The 18327-nt window shown below is 41.1% G+C and overlaps 1 protein-coding gene across 4 annotated transcripts in view; it reads right to left on the bottom strand.

Annotated features, from left to right (window-relative positions):
• Window positions 1-2965: 2965 nt before the first annotated feature.
• Window positions 2966-18327, bottom strand: part of zbbx (zinc finger, B-box domain containing) — a 66698-nt gene continuing 51336 nt past the window's right edge. For 3 of the 4 annotated variants that reach the window (XM_034701185.1, XM_034701186.1, XM_034701187.1), the window contains exons 16-21: window positions 17579-17787; window positions 14350-14518; window positions 11446-11610; window positions 8229-8387; window positions 8054-8108; window positions 2966-3212 (exon numbers count right to left, since the gene is read on the bottom strand). In XM_034701185.1, coding sequence (XP_034557076.1) covers window positions 3134-3212; window positions 8054-8108; window positions 8229-8387; window positions 11446-11610; window positions 14350-14518; window positions 17579-17787 — 836 coding nt within the window. In that variant the 3' untranslated portion in view covers window positions 2966-3133. Of the gene's footprint in view, window positions 3213-8053; window positions 8109-8228; window positions 8388-11445; window positions 11611-14349; window positions 14519-14843; window positions 15221-17578; window positions 17788-18327 lie in introns of those variants that run through there. The other variant, XM_034701188.1, reaches the window with a different exon arrangement.

Genomic DNA, 18327 nt, shown 5'->3' on the forward strand with positions numbered 1-18327 from the left:
TTATCAGATGAGGATATTTTAACGTTTTATTACCAAACTTAACAGGGATGCATTCCCAAGGACACCTTCAACAGCTGTTGAAACTGGACAAACACCGACATGTGCAGCTAAAAGTCACCAGTTTACAGGGTCACTCTTTAAACTGAAACCCTTGGAGCTAATAGAAACGCATTCATGCTATAGCCAGGGTTCAATAGACAAATGTTAAGCAGTTATTAAATCAAGTGAATCACAGATGTGTGCAATGTTCTTGTGGACGGCGGTTGAAATAAAAACACTGCAGGTACTCTACCAATAGCAAGCGTTCAGAATTGCAGGTTCCTGGACCTTTGAAAAGTACTACCCCCCTGAGTAGGGACTTTTCATAGGGCAGATCAATCGCCCCAGAGAACAATTTAGACCCTGGTTCCTACTATTGACATGCACAGAGTTCCTCTAAAGGTCCCTATAGCTCCTGGGGAAATTTCCTACTGTCAAAGAGCACATATAGAGTCCTTTCATGGTCTTCAACATGCAGCCAGAGGCAGAGCAAAATGTTTTGCAACTTGCTGTCAAAGAAAATGCCAACCCCTCCCCCCACAAAAACAAAATAGTAGAAGTCACAGCAACGCTTGAAAAGACGACAACCGAAGCACCAACCCACAAAATTCAATCAAAATTCACTGTAGGAAAAACAGATGGTAACACAGCATATCTGTCAGCCTGCTTTTTTCCAGCACGCCCAGTATGAACTCCAGTTCCACAGAAGGGTCAGTTAATATAGAGGAGTTAAATGTCAGCTCCTTCAGTTTCACTGTCTTTCTGACAGCATCAACAACATCACAGGCGACTTGAAATTTAACAAAGGTCAGCTCTCTTTTCCGTTCTCTACATGAGTGTGCAAGAGGAAAAAATGAGAGCTGCAAAGAGAGAGAGCAGATCTCAGAGTTGTTTAAGCCCGGCCTAGCAGTTCAATATCCATCAGATTTATGTCTGTTATTTTCCTCTCCTAAACAGTAAGTGATAAACTCAGTGAAGGACACAATAACAAAGATCTACCTTTTCACCTCTCTCTCTCTTTCTCCTTGTCTGTCCCTTGGTCTCTCTTTCTCTCTCTCTCTGTTGCCATGCTATCAATCAGTCTTGTGGTGATTGCAGCTGGATTACAGAGCTTTTGCTGTCCGCTTCTGGCGATTAACGTCAGACCAAATAAAATACCCTTATATCCCCTCTCAGTGGCTGGAGTAAAAAGCAGTGCCACATGCACCCACACTCATATTCACACGTAACCACATGCAGAGTGCAAATGAACCTTAATCTGAAATTCAATCACAAAGTTGGCGTCTTTGACATCCACTCTACCCCTGACTTTCAGTGTGTGTCTGGTTGTGTAACAGAGGAGTGCATTTCTTCAGTGTGTCCTTGTTTGTATATACATACAAATCAGCTAGTTGGCTGTGATATCTGCTGAAGAGAACGGCAGCCATGATGGATTTGGGACTACCTGCAGTGATTAATGCAAAACAGCAGGACTGGAAAAACATGCACACATTCACATTCACCACTGAGATAGCAAACCAGTGTCCCAGTGCTTGGTGTTTATCTTCCTCCACTCCTGCACACACAGACAGATGGCAGCAGCGACCATTGGCACAGATTCTTATTCCCTCCCTTACTAACATAATTTATCACCTGCAGCAGACTCCTACCTTCATGTGAATGTGTGTTTGTAGAAAGTTTGACCTGGTCCAATGCCACCTTAACCTTATTAACAAACAAATGGATCACACCAGAAAAAAATGTGTGTGCAAAATTTTCAAAGCATCCAACTGCCCCTTTGTCTGCATGTGAACACACACACACCCACACCTACACACACGCTGATAACAGTGGACTTCAGGAGAAGCCCCCCCCCACTCCCCCCCCTCACCATCCTGAACAGCACTGTGTCTACTGTGGACTCTTTCAGGTTCCTGGGATCCACTATTTCCCGGGACCTGAGGTGGACCTCCCACATAGACACAATCAGAAAAAAGGCCCAGCAGAGGATGTACTTCCTGCGTCAGCTCAGGAAGTTCAACCTGCCTCAGGAGCTGCTGATCATGTTCTACACCTCCATCATCCAGTCTGTTCTGTGTACCTCCATCACTGTCTGGTTTGGCTCTGCAACCAAACTAGACAAACACAGACTGCAGCGGACTATAAGGACTGCAGAGAAAATCATCGGTGTCGACCTGCCCCCCATCCAGGACTTGTACCGGTCCCGGGCCAGGAAACGGGCAGGGAGCATTACCGCTGACCCCTCACACCCTGGACACAAATTCTTCAAACTCCTCCCCTCCGGCAGGCGCTACAGATCACTGTGCGCCAAAACAACCCGCCATAAGAACAGTTTCTTCCCCCAGGCTGTCACTCTGATGAACACTAAACCATAACAGTGTCATACCTGTCAGATAAATACTCTCTGTAAATATACATGTAGATATACAATGCAACAATTCTCAAGCAGAATTCCATATTTCTATTTTTTGTATTATTTAACTTCTATTTTATAATGTAAAACTACCTCTGCAACTCACCACTGCACTTTATCATATTATTTTAGCCTGTACATATTAGTCAAGCTATTTGTTGTTTCTTTGTATTTATAGCTAAGGTTATTGTTATTATATTTTCATTTTTATTTTTTATTGTAGTTCTTATTCTTATTCCTATTCTTATGCCTTGTACAAAGAGAGCACAGTTTACCAAAGTCAAATTCCTTGTGTGTTCAAGCATACTTGGCGAATAAAGCTGATTCTGATTCTGATTCTGATTCTGATTCTGATAAACACAATTAATCGGATCCAAACACACCTGGTGAGTGTTAGAGCTACATCACTGCTTACCTTTCTGTTGTCTTCTCTCCTGTGGTCAGCCTTTTTTATTCTTCTCAATCTATCCACAAACATGTTTCTTATACACACACACATTACATACTATTGAGTCCAGAAACATGGACACAGTCGTCCCCTTTTTATTTAGATTAAATATGAATTGTTTACATTGTGTTGCATGCTTAATAATTTCACTACAATGCATCTACGATCTTTCATCCTGGTCATGTCTTTCTTGTAGAGTCACATGTGTTCATGAGCATGTGTGTGTGTTTATCTCAGGGTAGTAAGAGGACACTCTGCCGGTCTCTCTGTGCAGCTGTCTCCTCATCCTTTTGTTCTTCGCTGACTCTGCCCCTGCAAGACCAAATCAACCAATCAGAGGCGAAGTATCCTACAAGCACAGCACTCAAACACCAGCCTGTGATTACAAGATGAGAACAATTTCACATGCAAACATTGTGCATTTTAGCTCCAGAAATATTATTATCATCATGAGATGGAAGCTGGATTGTGTGTCGTCTGCATTGCTCATTACCTGTGTTATTGGTGTTAAAGCACTTTATCAAAATAAATCAACCTGAACCTAAAGTTGTTGGATACTTTAGTTAAAAGAAAAAGAAGATCAATGCAGAGGTTCTGTGAATACCAATCCTTTTTTTAAAGAGGTTTCCATGCATTTGATATATGGTTCAGGTTTTAAAATGTTGGGATGTTGCATCTTTCCCCTACTTTTTTCCACTTGCTGACAGCAGCATATTGGTCCACAACCGATTGGGCCTTTTAAAGTCTACTTTGCATGCGGACACAGTTTTTGTAACCTTCAACTGTAGTCAATTAGCAAACTCGTGCAACTTTGTACCTGAGAATTAACAAAGTTTTACAAACTGTGCTGCAGGTTTTCTTTTTCTTTTTTTTTTTGAATGTGTGTGTGTTGGTCTAGCCCTGAGTGTGACTGTTACCAATAGAGTATGGGACTACATCCAGAACCAATTACAATGAAGGTTTCTGATATTCATCATTGTCAGGCATAGGCCTGGAGGGGGAAAATCTGTTGAGTCCTGTGTGTGAGTGGGCCCATGTGTATCTTTGTATGTTTATCTGAATGCAGGCAGCAGAGTAAACATACTCAACCATTGAGCTAAACCTCCTATGGTTGCAGGGAATTTAGAACACCAATATTGTTGACTTGCAATAAATTACATACTGTCCATGACTACTTGATTTATTGATCCTGGTACTGGAGATGTGTGATTATCAACAGAGATAACAGGGAAGATGGTGACTCAGCTCGTTATTCATTAACTGTAAATACTGTACAGTCACTTTAACCGAAATATACTGAAAAGTCTATTTTCAATGTATTAAATTGGTGCTGTGGTGTTCCATGCACTGAGTGAAGGTTACATCAACGACAGCCAATAGATGGAGGTTACACCACAGCACAGCCTGACAGCTGGAAGCTGTTGAGTCAGAACGAAGACAGATGATGAATGGTTGTCTGAACATGAGGTAAACATTGGCTAGGTTCAAGTAGACACACCCAACAGTGGGTGCAGTCATACTGCACGTCACATACTGTTGCACAGCCTACTCTGATTGGTTGGAGAGCGTACATGTGGGCTGACTCTTCAATAAATCTGTTTTCTTTAAGGTTATATACAAAGCTGACTATGAACTCGCTCCTTTCTGATGACACTAAATCTGAATAAAAGCCCACCTATTGTCAAACTCCATAGTCATGCTTTAACTCTGCAATATAGATGCAACCACAGCTTAATATGAATATATTAAAAACAGCAGAATTAAACTGACAGGCTCTTTGGGGATGGTTTAGTAAACATATTGAATAACCAGTTTTCCAGATACACTTTTGATCATTTTATTGTGGGAACCGTCTCAAGATCAGACAGAAAAAAGTACAGTGAAAAAATGTATGCAAAGTTTGAAGTTTTTGTATTTGATTTTGGGTAGCAAAAAATATGCAAATTGTAATATAATAAAGGAATCTACATTACCCTGTTTAAATGAAAAATATAATTAATGATGAAGCCATGATGAATCTCATTGCATGGTATGATTTTCAAATCTCAACAACCTGTGCAAAGAATATTGAATGAACCAAATATTGTCAATTTAACTAAAATATTACAACATTTCAGGAGAGATTGAAGAAATTATTTGAGTAAAAATGTATTCAATAATATTATTATATTAAATAATGATACATGTGCAACCATGCCAAACAATTCTGACTAAGTACATCTGTGTGTAAGTGTAGTGTATGTGTGTGCATGTTGAAGGATGTAAGTAGCTGTTTTGGGAGCCCTCTGTGTAGTATGTGTTAATCCGGTTATTACACGTCTCAATGTGATATTCACAGTGCTCTGCTCAGCACAAGGCCTCTAGCGCAGATTATGCCCACTACACACACACACACACACACACACACACACACACACACACACACACACACACACACACACACACACACACACACACACACACACACACACACACACACACACACACACCAAGCACACCAAGCACACCAAGCACACCAAGCACAACGTCAGCAGCTCACAAACACACACCCACACACCTAGTTTCGGAAATACAAGAAAAAGACATTGTCACACTTGCTCTCTGTCTCACACGGTGGCACATTAAGGCCTGATACCCAACATGCTGTCAGAGCCAAAGTCGTTCTGCTGGCTAACGATCCATTACACACTCCATGTATGCGACAGAGAGCGGGATTGATGGAGCACAAAAAAAGAGGGATTACCCCCCATCGTGACCACTGGAATGGTGGAGCATAGGGGGCGAGAAAGCAACGGATTACATGCTGATCATGGTGAAAGGACAGATAAGAATAGGAGGACAGGAAGTTACAAGACTTCACTGGGGAATGATACATTTGTGTTTGATTATATAATATTGGAGTGAATTGGAACAGCTTCCCTTTGATTTCAAATAGGAACTGTTTGAATCTATTTCTATTGTATTTGTGGTTGTTACATGTGTAATATTTTGCTTGGTTTGTTTTCTTGTGAATTTAGCCCACTTCCTGTTTTATTTTTGTAACCCTGGTGTCCTGGTGTCATATCTAAAGTTACTGTTTCCCGCCTTTTTTCCACACACACCTTTGCCTCCTTTGCTATTAACCTGGCCTGTATATATACCCCTGTGTTTCCACCTAACCTCTGCCAGATTGTCATTGTTTTCCTCGTGTTGGACTGCTCAGTTTCTGACGTTTGCTTGGATTTTGGGATTTGGATTTTGTGGATTTACCCTTGCTGGATTTGTTTGCCTTCGCTGACTGTCATACTGTGTATGACCCCTGGACTGTTTTAGTAAATCTTCTGTCTTCTGAACTGCCTTTTGTGTCCTGCAGCCTGTTGCACCAGCTCTGCATAAGTTGTGTCCTAAGTTAGGGTGTAAAGTCCTCACTGAACCATACGTTGAAACTAGTTAGTCGGTAACTTAAGTTGTGTCATTGTTTGGTTTCACCACATAAGGTTTTTTTTAACTAGTAGACCGTAACGTCCAAACTAATCAAAACATTGTCCCAGATATAATGTTTACACTGCCAGCAGCAAATCAGAGGAAAGCACCAATTTTCATGCTGGGGTTAGTACGTTGTTATCTTACGTGTCTAATCGTCTCTGAACTGGCCAACAGCTGCAACATACTGCCGCCAACTGCCGCTACTGTCGCAGAAAGACAACAGAAGGTATGTAAATCTTGATAAAGTGTCATAGTAAGGTGATTAATATAACCTAAATCCTTAATCTACAGTGTGAATAATAACAGTGACATGTGTAAACTCCATCCTAAATGAGACATTAAGTTCAAACTAGGCTACGTTTGAACCTGAGTCACAGTTCTGCCCTAAATTGTTACATGCTTGTGCTTGCTTTTTTTTTTTTTTTTTTAAATGTGCCTGACAGCATTGGAAGTGAGATAAACCTCAATTTAATTTGAGAATAAATTAAAGTTTTAATGAATGAAATTGATGAGGGATGGAATAAGGAAGAACCAATGTATGCACAATGAAAGATATGAGTTTTAAGGGTTGTTACAATCATGACCGTTGGTATTTACTGTTTTGTCCCATTAAAGAAAGACAGTTTCAACATTGTAAGGAGGTTAGAAATGTTGGCACCATATTTATTTATTTCTATTTTTCTATAAATTTGTTGTTATTGATCTTTCACTGAGGTTAAAAAAACAAACTCATGTTTCTTTAAGCATTTATATGAAATTTAACCAGAATGATCCTCATCCTAACAGGCTTGTCATCACAGCTACACATCTTCCTGTATCGTAATTAAAACTTCTGACTTCCAATTGTACCTGAGCAATATACAGTTCTGACTGAGTTATCGCACTCAGACAAAGACTTTCAATTTATCTGTAATTTCTCATGATTCAGTTTTGTATCCGTCTTTACTCAGCCCACCTGTTGATTTACGCTGCAGTCAAAACTTTAATTTAATTTTATCATTTAAGCAACTGTGAGGTTTTTGAGTAATTTGCACTAAACAGTCTGCAGTTAATTGATCAAAATTTAACAAGGAGATCTGCCAAGCATAATTGTGGCTTAACAGTGTGCAGCATGTCTCCAATTGGAACAGATGGAACTGATACCTGCTGCCGTCAGATGGCTGTGAAGAGCCACCAGAGTAAAGAAAAAGGTCGTCACTACAGGCTACTAACTGTCATTGATTACAGAGCTGGAAGGAAGCACTCATTAATCTTTCAGCCCCGGTGGAATAAATGCTGCAGCAGGAAACAGATTGTATGTCAGCTTGTTAATATATATAGAATAAAATATTAAAAAACAAGCAACATAAAAGGGCTCTGGAGATCAAAGAGAAGTACATGGGACTGTTCTCCCAACATAAATACAGACATGTTGTTATACACAGACATCATAAGCTGCCAGTTGCTCTAAGAAAACTGGCTGTATTACACGCAATTACTCCTGGCACCAAGGCTGCTGTGCACCTCTGGACTGGCACTTACAAAGTGAGTCCAAGGAAAATATCAATTAACTAGAGTGACACTGGCTTGTGAGCCCTGCACGGACTTCAGTTCAACCTTGAGGATGAGGTTATGTAAACAGAGTGTGTGCCTTGAGCAACTGTAATTATGCAGAAGTGTGTTGAGCCGGTTGTGTGCATGTTACCCACCGTGTGGAACAAGTATTTCCAATGTTTCCTGAGACAAGTATTGGGTCCTGCTTCCCTGTTTTTGGGGTAGATATAAGGAAGAGTCAGGCCTTTAAACTTACTTCCATCTTGAGATAATTCACCCAACATTATCATGATTAATTTCAATGTGACTGTAATATGTGTGCGACTGTACCTTTGGTCAGGAGTTTGAGCTCCTGCTCTAGACTTTGGAGTGTATGTGAAGCTGTGTCAATGTCCAGGTCAGGGTCCTCACAACCGGTCTTGTCCACATTACAGATCTCCATGATCTCCTTGGCCGCCCAGGAAAATGGGCGCAACGCTGGACCAAAAACTGGGAGGGGGAAAGAGAGATGGGTGAGAAGAGAGGCCCTGGATTTGTCCTTGTAGGATGATAGATAGATAGACAGAATTTTATTTGTCCTTAATAAGGAGATTTGTTGTCACCGTCTGTACAAGAATACATGTATAAAACACAAATAAACCATAAACATCCACCCAGCCTCACAACAGTGGTGGACTTCATCCCACATATGTACACACCGGACACATATGAACACACAGGACACATATATGCACACCGGACACATATAAACACACATTACATTGGCATTTTATTTAGCAGTGCAATGGCCAACGGGACAAAGCTTCTGCCAAACCGGGCTCGCCTACAGTATGGGGATCTGTATCTGCGACCAGATGGGAGTAGTGTGAAGACTGAGTAGAGGGGATGTTGGGGGTCCAGTGTTATAGTGCGTGCTCTGCGTATGATGGCTCTGTTGTTGAGGTCAGACAGGTTGGGTGTGGGGAGGCGGATGATTTTGGTGGCAGTGTTTGTGGTGCGTATGAGTTTGTTTTTGTTGGAGACAGGATACATGGTTAGTGTAGACTTCTCTTACTGCTAACTCCTACTGGAACTGCTCCTTTGCGTTCCGGCTGCGTCTCTGATCTGGCAGGTTGGAACGCAACAGATCAGATACGCAAGACTTCTTTTTTCGCTGGATGCCGGATCACGACGCATCAATATACACAGAGCAGATGGAGCGGGACAGGAAGTCAGGCGGTCCTGCACCTTGCTGCATTCCGAAAACACAAATGGTGGGTGCTGACGGAGGAGAGAGCAGGGAGCCGGACCGCAGCGGATCGGAGACGGAGTGGACACGGATCTGGTGGAAGTCCCGGGGTACACAGTATGAACTGATGCAAAATAGATGGATGGCAGTAGCAGTGGATACAGGTTAAAAAAAGTGCAAGTGCAAGAAAAAGATGAGAGGAGTTTGCAAGAAGACAGGAGAAAGTGAAGTAACAAGGGGAGGAGTAAGTAGCTCGGGACTCAGGGAAAGAGGGTGACAGACAGGGGAGAAACGATCACAACAGTCAGTGGAATGAGTGGTATCTCATCCCACTCCACTGCGAGCCACATCAAATTGAATCAGATTGAACATCCATTCCCACCTGCTCACTGTAAATTACACTGAGGCCCCCATTGAGAAGCTATGCTGGTGTGGGTGTATATGTGTGTGTGTGTGGGACACTGATTCCTCATGCTGGGTGCTGTCTAACCAGCTCAAGTGTTAAGTCTTTCATTCTTTCAATCTTTCATTGTCTCTCTGCTCCTTCGTCCCTCCTCTCTGTCTCTTCGCCGGGGCTCTGTCTTCCAATCGGCACAGAACCTCCACTTAGTGCTTCACGAGCACCTCTTCTGTCAAACTAAACAGCATGGGAGGAATGATGCCAGCGGTAACTGCTAACACGTGTACACTTACACGTACACATAGTCTTAGAGTAAATGTACTTCAGCTTCTGGACTGATTCAACATATGGTATGTCTAGATTTCAATTTGTGATAAAGCTTGATGCTTTACTGTTTAGTGTAAAATGAGATTAAGATTTAAATCTTGTATCTGTTAATTACCTTCTCCAAGAGCTTTCTAGGGAGGTTACATTTAATCTTCCATCTTTTTGAAGCACTGTGAGTGTATGTATCTTCATCTATATCATATGTACTGTATATGTTAGTGACTGTTCATACATAATGTGTAATGTAAGTCTTGTTTAGATATAAATAACTCTAACAAATGAAAGAAAAAAGTATTTGTAGCGACATATATCTTATAATAAGTTAACTACATGAAGAGAGGAAAAGGAGTGTCCCATCACACACAGACGCACGCTCAGGAGCACCGGGCTGTTTCAAGACATTTATTAATATCACGAGGGAGCTAAAGCACAGATGTTTTGGTGGGAAGGCCTCTTTAGAGTGTTGTCAGAGAGCACACTGGAGGAACACACCGACAAGGCAGCACAAAGAGGCACAATGAGTCAGGCAACTTGCCCAAACATCTGTGCTCGAGTCCCCTTGCAGAATTAAAAATAGTGCAAAAGCATGTAGATCACTGAAGAGTCCTTATGATGCTTTGACTAAATATACTGTATGTTGAGGTTTGAGCTCAGTCTTGTCTTCACCTCCTTCATACAGTTCATCTTAGGTGTATTCAGCATGGGAGTATATATGAAACAGATTATTGTCCCTCCTCTCAGGTGTCTGTGTGTGTGCATATGTGAAGGAAAGCATGTGCATGTGCATGTGCATGTGCATGTGTGTATCGGTGTAAACCATAGACTGTATAATTAATGGATGCACTATCCGTTGCGTCACCCATCTGTTTCTGAAGCGCTGTTTTAAAGCCAATCGTCGGCGGGAGCCATATTGGAAATGCTGAACTCAACCAAACATCTGTTGAGCTACTGTGAGGTAAAGAGGTGGGCTTTGAGCCTCCTGGTCAACAGCTACAGTGTTCCCGCCTGTCAATCAAGTCAGCTGTGCCTCTCATAATGGAAAACCCGTAATCTTAATATCTTTGAAACTGCTGCGTTATGAAAAAACTCACCCCCGTACAGTGTGTGCCGATCAAGAAATTAGCTATTCAGACTTAATTTTTTTTTGTACCAGGCTGTAAACATGTTTATCATTGCTGTAAAGATTTTTTGAATTGGTACTTCCGGAGCCAGCCTCAAGTGGACACTTGAGGAACTGCAGTTTTAATACTTCCGCATTAGCTTCAACTCTCAAAGCCGGAGGTTCCCGCTTGGTGTAAACTAATTACTGCAGTGTTTCTGAGATTGAATTTAGGGAAGTGATGACAGGACACATTCTTGGAACAACTCGCAATCCTGCATGCCTATGTGTGCATATGTGTGTGTTTGTGTTTGAGTGTGATACAGAATAATCTCTTTAAGAAACCTCCATACAGTGTGCCAAGAATGATGCATTAATTGTGTAAGAAATGGAGAGCTGCACGCATGACAGTAAATCAGAAGGAAATCGAGCTGGAGCGTGATAGGATTCACACAAAATTCAATCACGCACACGCACACGCGCACACAGTTACCAGATGTTCCTAGTTCAGTTGCTGATATTTCTCCTCTCCTGGTGGGTGTGGCTGAGTGAATTTTAATTCCAGTTGGCTGCATGTGGTTGTCCTTCATCAGTCTGATAACCAGGTGTTCCTCAGGGTAGGGAGTAAGGATGCTGCTTGGCCCAAAATCGTCTGACCCTTAAAAGAGTGAGAGGACGAGAAAGAGTGAAGGATCTCACTAAATGTTCCAAAATACTTACAGAAAATAAAAGAACAAACTTTTGTGTAAAGAGTACTACTTTATGTCTTTACAGAAGACATCCTATGACTGCACTTTCCATGCTTTAATCTCCCTTTACATGCTCTAAGAACATTGGGGTTATCTGGTTACAAGAGAAATGAAATCTACAGAAACAGATTATGCAATGTCACACTGCTATCAGTTGGATGTATAGCTTGCAAATGGAAATAGCAATGCGTTTGCTTTGCTATCTAACTCCAACAGTGTGTTATTTTATATAGAACAAATGCATGAAATAACTTTTAGGGTTTTGATGGAGCATCAATGCAGCACAGAATCCAAAGTTACTGTGTGAATTGAAACAGTTTATTCTTAAAGTTGTATATCAATTTAAAAAGGGAAAGTAGGTCATGGTTACAAATGAGTGGAATCATTGAATATTCATCTTTAAAGAATAAAGTGGTCAGCCGCTATTTTTTCTTCTGCTCGACTTGGAGTCGTAAACTGAACATTTAAGAAAATTAACAACACATCCATTCTGTATAGCAGCAATATAAAGAAACCATTGTTGTCTCTTTTTACTAAATAAAACGATTTAGTAAATTAGATTTGATATATTGATCCATCTTTCTATTCAGCAGCAGTATCCTTGCAGAACAAATATTGCTTACAACCCTATTCAGCCAATCTTGACAGCTGCAATGCAATTACTGCTGTTTTCTTCATTCTCTCCAGTGGTTAGCCAATCAATTAATACTATTGACTGGATGGAGAATCCACTAACTAGTCTAAATCAGCTGCAAATGAAAAGAGGAAAGGGGAGATGGAGTGAGACAGCAAGCCTCTAAACTCACTAAATGATAATGAAGAGGGCTGGAGCTCATGTTGAGAAATTACAGGTAAAAGAAAGAGGACTTTGAAATGCTGGACTTGGGATACAGGCAACTGTCTCTCCATCCAGCTGCCTGTATCCCTCTTCTTTCTATGTCTCTCTCTCTCTGGAGATTTGTCAGTGTGCTGCCTGCCTGTCTGTCAGTCCATCTGTCTCCCTCTCATTCTGTTCGAATGGATGCACACGAGTCAGAATCTGCACACTAACAACCTCATTTTCAGAATGACCAGGTGACGGGAGAGTAAGAGCAGAAGGGGAAGAGAGGTGGAAAGGTGGAGCAAGAGACATATAAAACCTGTTGGATCTCAGCCCTGCCTTGGCAAAAAAAAAAGTAGAGTAGACAGATGGAGGGATGGAGGGACATAAATGAGTGTGGAGTGTTGTCAAGGTGATATTCCTCCTCTCTAACCTTTCTCTCTCATTAACTTTGGAGCTTTAACGATGGCGGCAGAGACAGAGCGGGGTTTGACGAGCGGGCTGGCTGCGTGGTGTGAGGAAGGTGGCGGCGCCCTTGTGGGAGTCTCTCTCACTGTCAGCCTCATTCATTTGATGCAGGCTTGACAATGAAGCAGAGAAAAGCTGGGCTTTATGGCTTGATGAAGGTTGATAAGATTGTTTTGCACAGCTGTTTACTTCACAACAAAGGACTAATACAAAAGCTTAGCTGAATCAAAGCAGTAATAACTATTAGAGATGTAATTCAACATGAATAGGACTGCCAGGAATGAGCACCGACATACATTTTTGCTTCACACTTAATCCATATGCTATTACCGTGAGTTTGGTGCAATCTGGAAAGTCAAGCTTGCCTTCCAGAACCTTCTGAGCACCTCACAGACACAGCCTGTTTACAAATCATTAGTCTGAAAACACCCAGACGTTGTTAATGTCAAAAGTTTTGAAAACTATCTTGTTACAGCTGTATTTGTCTGGTGTAGTTCAAAGAGAAACAAGCGATGAAAGAAATAAAGACAAAGGGAGAAAAAACAACCATGTCTGTGATTTTCTCTAAGGCATATTGTTGTGATCGGTAATAAGAAAAAACTAAAGTTAAATCAAGCAAAAGCAACAGAAATAAGTACAATAAAAATGCAGCAACCAAGTTTTAAAGCACTAAGCTTTGTGTATATTATAGACTGTATTTTTCTGACACTCTCTGGACAGGGATGATGACACATTCTTAGGGTCGTTGTATATTAGAAATGGCATTGTACTGACGGCGCATGTCTTTCACCACAGAAAGGCAGTTCTGTCTGTGAGAGAGCCTGTGTGATGAAATATGCACCTCTGTTTACCAAGACTTAAGGAAATGGAAGCATTAAATATGAGTTTAAAACACAAAAGCTAAGACATATGTGCACATAAACACAGACACACATGCATGGGCATGGGCAAATACAAATAAAAAGGAATTTCAAGAAACCTCCCACTGGACCGACGGGTAGTAAATTATCGGTGTTGTCCCCCATCACTCGTTTTCCACCAAGCAGCTAGGGCTCCTCTGGGTTTAAAACTCATTTTCATCTCTCTTGTAAGCTCTACGTTTTTACATATTTGTTCTAAATCCTATTATGAGGCCTTTGCGATATGAATAACGCTTGCAAATTGGAAAGTATCTCCAGGCAAAAGTTGGACACAGAGGTAATCTTCACAATCTAATCTCTTGAAGCACGAAAACAGTACTTGCTGATGTAGTTTATGGGAAAACATGAGCCGGTTTGAAATAGAAAATCTCAATAAAACGGGAAAAAATGGGAACACACACATGGACCTCTCAAGAGACTTTAACTCTCCTTTGACCTACCTGTAAGTTCTGGATCACACACTGAAGTTTGGCTCGTGCGCAGTGAGTCACAGTGTGTGTGCTCTGGTGCATCGCAGTGACCAGGATTCATGTCCAAACCCAGAGGCAGGAACCCATCCAGATCATAGAACTGCTCTGATCCAGACCCAACACTCTGCTTGTGCATCACCTGAGGGGATAAGGAAACAGACGGATAGATGTAGGAGACGGAGGAAGTGCGAGAAGAAGAAGGAGGAGGGAGTGAGGCAAAAAGACGGATCATGTGAGGATGAGATGGAGAAATGAGACACAAAAGGAGATAGATCAGAAGGGAGAAATGCACAGAAGAAATAGATTATGAAGGGAGTATGAAAAGAAAGGGTGGATTAAGGGTATATAAAGAGGGAAATAGAAGGGAGGAGGAAAGTCCAAAGGAATAAGGAATAAATAGGTTTGTCTCACTGTTTGAGTTTAATTTCTGTCCTAACAAATTCAGTTCAAAGGACAAACTGAAATTCAATATCAATAGAGCTTTTATTAAGTTAGGTAAGTGTGTTAAAATTTGTATTTTTCGATTTTCTGCTGTGCAAATGCATATTAATAAGCCAGTGTCTTTCATTGAAGATTATTCTCCCTCTCCCTCTGTTTCCTTTGTTTCCACTTGATGAATTGATTTTTAATTAACCCCTGGAGCTGCTGAGAGCATCTCACAACGGTGTGGTCGGTTAGCTGTTCTCTCTGTGTGAGTGTCCTCCTGTGAGACGGGGGTAAAATGAGGAAGCTCTGTTTAGTTAAGATTAGATCTGACACATTAGCATGCTAGCCATAGCAATGCAAGACATTGCAGATGGGCTGGTAGAAAATAGGAAGGTGGGCATGTGGGGATAGTTTTCTAAGAGAGAGGAAGGAGCAGAGATGGAGAATGACAAGAGAAGACAAAGAAAGAAGACAGGGATATAAATGAATGCGCAAGAGACAAGAAGCAATGATACTGCGTGGCAGAAAAAATTAGAGTTGTCTTGGTGCAGACCAATGTGTCCTCATTAAAAAAGGATTTCACATTTGACTAGCTGCCTGAACTACAGGCTAGTGGGGAAATAAAAGTGAGGAAGTGGAATAGAAAGACAGAACAAGCAGAGACAAAAGGATAGACGGTAAATAAAAGAACTAAATGGGGGACAAAAGGCTAAAGGAGATTGGACCCAAAGAGAGAAAAATTACTATCTAATCATTTTAGGGGGCCATTTGATTCAGGTCCAAAGGCCACAGATAACCACCATCCTCACAATCATGAACCTCATTTTGCTCCAGCTTTTTAATAAAGCACAGCCCCCCTTTTCATTCCTCTGCAACAGTATAAAGGATTCATACCATTAAATGGCTGATAGGTCATTTAGGACCATTCAAGCTGGGTCTTTTTAATCTACTCTGTTTCTCTTTTCTTCTCTCAATGGTGTACACCTTTAACACGGCTACCCTAGGTGTCTCTGAGCGGCAGATGAATAATGCAGAGTAATTAGTGTGATACAAATGCTATCTAATAGATTTGGTCAGCTACAATATGAAACTCTAAGTGTATGTTGCTGAAGTATTCTCATTCTATGCAGGGATTGTGTCCACTTAAATCTGCCCATTTATTCAATTTATCCCCTGACTAGAGATACTTTGAAGAGAACACGAGTGTATTGGCATGTACTGCAGCAGAAGCTCTTACATTCCATTTTTTTGCCATTTATATTTTCAATAAGGTAACAGTTATTAATTCCATCAAGTAAAAGTGACAGCTGCAGACGCTCCCAAAAGTACTCTGTTATCCTTTCCACTACATTTTCACCTCTCTTAAAGTTCAATAAAAGAGGTTGTTAAGAAACATCGGCATATTCTACTGAGTGACCCTCTTCTCTTTGTCAGCCCTCCAATTTTTGCTACCAAAAGACCCAGTAACTTGCGGGACAGAATGGTAAAGTCTGACGTATATGTAAGACCTTCTCACTTTCGCAGCTCTCCTCCCGATTGCAATTTCTGGTGTTTTAATTGTGCATACTGTAATGCCATGATCCGATCGGGTCATTTTTTGCATCCCCACACAGGCAGAAATATAAAAGTGAAAGGTAGGATTACCTGCAGAAGCATACACGTAGTGTATCTTCTTAAATGCCCGAGTGGGTATGTCGGCAAAACAAAGCGTGAACTTAGAGTCTGCATATCTGAACATAAAAGCAACATCAGAACCAATGATGTTAAGTCCCCTGTTGCCAGACACTTTAATACGGCTGGCCATGGTGTTTGTATGCTGAAATTCATGGGGAATGAGTCCTTTGGGCCACTGTCTAGGGGAAGAGTGATAGAGATAGGAGACTCCTCCATAGAGAGGCCCATTGGATCCATCATCTACAGACAGAGTCTCCTGGAGGCTTAAATTAAGTGTTTTCTTCCTCCTGTTTTCTGCAATATTTGTAATTTTGTGTTTAGGTAATCCATTTTCCGATGGCAAAGTGGTGCGGTTGTCGAGGTTTTTCTTGTGATTTCTTGTGTAATTTTTTTAAATTTTAATTATTGTTTGTATTTTTATTTTTTTGTGATTCTTGTATTTGCGTTACTTGGTATTATTTTGTATTATTTTGTAACAGCCGTTTTTTTGTGTCACCTGGCGACAATTGTGATGAATTGGACACACCCACCTGGTTGGTGAGACGCTGAAGAAAGCCTACACACAAAGCAAAATTGGTGTTGCCCGGTTCTGGCCCACACAATACACTTAGACTCGGCCAACATACCATAAAGAATGACGGCCCCTAAGTGGCCCAGATATAGTTTGCCAGAGACGGCCCACGCATGCCCACACACTATATCTGGGCCACTTAAGAGCCGTCATTCTTTATGGTATGTTGGCCGAGTCCAAGTGTATTGTGTGGGCCAGAACCGGGCCAGACCAATTTTGCTATGTGGGTAGGGTTGAAACGCATTTGTTTCTTTTTTTTTTTGCTGCTGCTGTCAAGTTTTTGATATTAAAGGTTTTTCAACTTAATTGCGAGTGCTGACATTTTTCAGTCACATCAGCTGCAGACCTCTTGTCATCATCATCATATAAGGTATTTGAATCTCAGTTTCTGCTAACTACTCATAAAAAACACTTGAGACCGATGTAAATATTACTACATAAACAAAAAATATGTGCAATTATAGCTTTGGAGCCCAAGGTTCTTCCTCAAAGAAGTAGAAAACAAGAGAGAATAATGAAACATGATACCATCCATGGTTCTGACAGCTGTTCTTCTTTCTCTGCATCAACAAGGGGATCATCTGGATGAGATATGGCAGGATTCCTTTGCTCTCCTTCTCTGCATCTCCCTCTCATTAAATGTCCGTGCATGTGCAATTCTTCAGACTCTTCGTCTGAAGTGTCCTCCTCATGTGGAGCCAGACCAAGGCTATCACTGGACATTTCATCTCCACTGTCTTCATGGAAATAAAGACACAGAGAATAAAAGGTTCACTCTGAATGATGAGATAAGATGAACAAAGGTTTTTCTTTTTCTTCTTGATCCAAAAACATCACTGCCATCAGATTGTGTCGCTTACAGGTGAATGCTAAGAAGACATTATCCATTCTTCAAATAGAAGATGAGTTAATGAATAAACTTTGTCTTAAGTGGTGGATAGATGAAGTAAGGTCAGTTTAACGAGGGACTTATTGAAGTAAGAGCGCAGAGATGAAAAGTTGAGGGGAATGTTTATGTACTGCTGTCAAACTTGACAGACCTGTGTTCTGTATTTAAAGCCTAGGTTTTAACAAAGTTTAATGCAAAATAAAACGGCCTAAAACTGCTAACTATACATTAAGTCACATGCATTAGAAAGAATACATTCACTGAAGAATCCTCATATGTACAATGCGTAAATGTGTGTTTCATACTGAGGGAATAACGCTGTGATTGCTCCACTGTCTCCTGTAACATTATGTCAGCTATCTATTAAAAGCCTAATCAATATTTTGAA

This window comes from Notolabrus celidotus, chromosome 14 (assembly GCF_009762535.1).
Source record: "Notolabrus celidotus isolate fNotCel1 chromosome 14, fNotCel1.pri, whole genome shotgun sequence".
Taxonomy (NCBI): domain Eukaryota; kingdom Metazoa; phylum Chordata; class Actinopteri; order Labriformes; family Labridae; genus Notolabrus; species Notolabrus celidotus.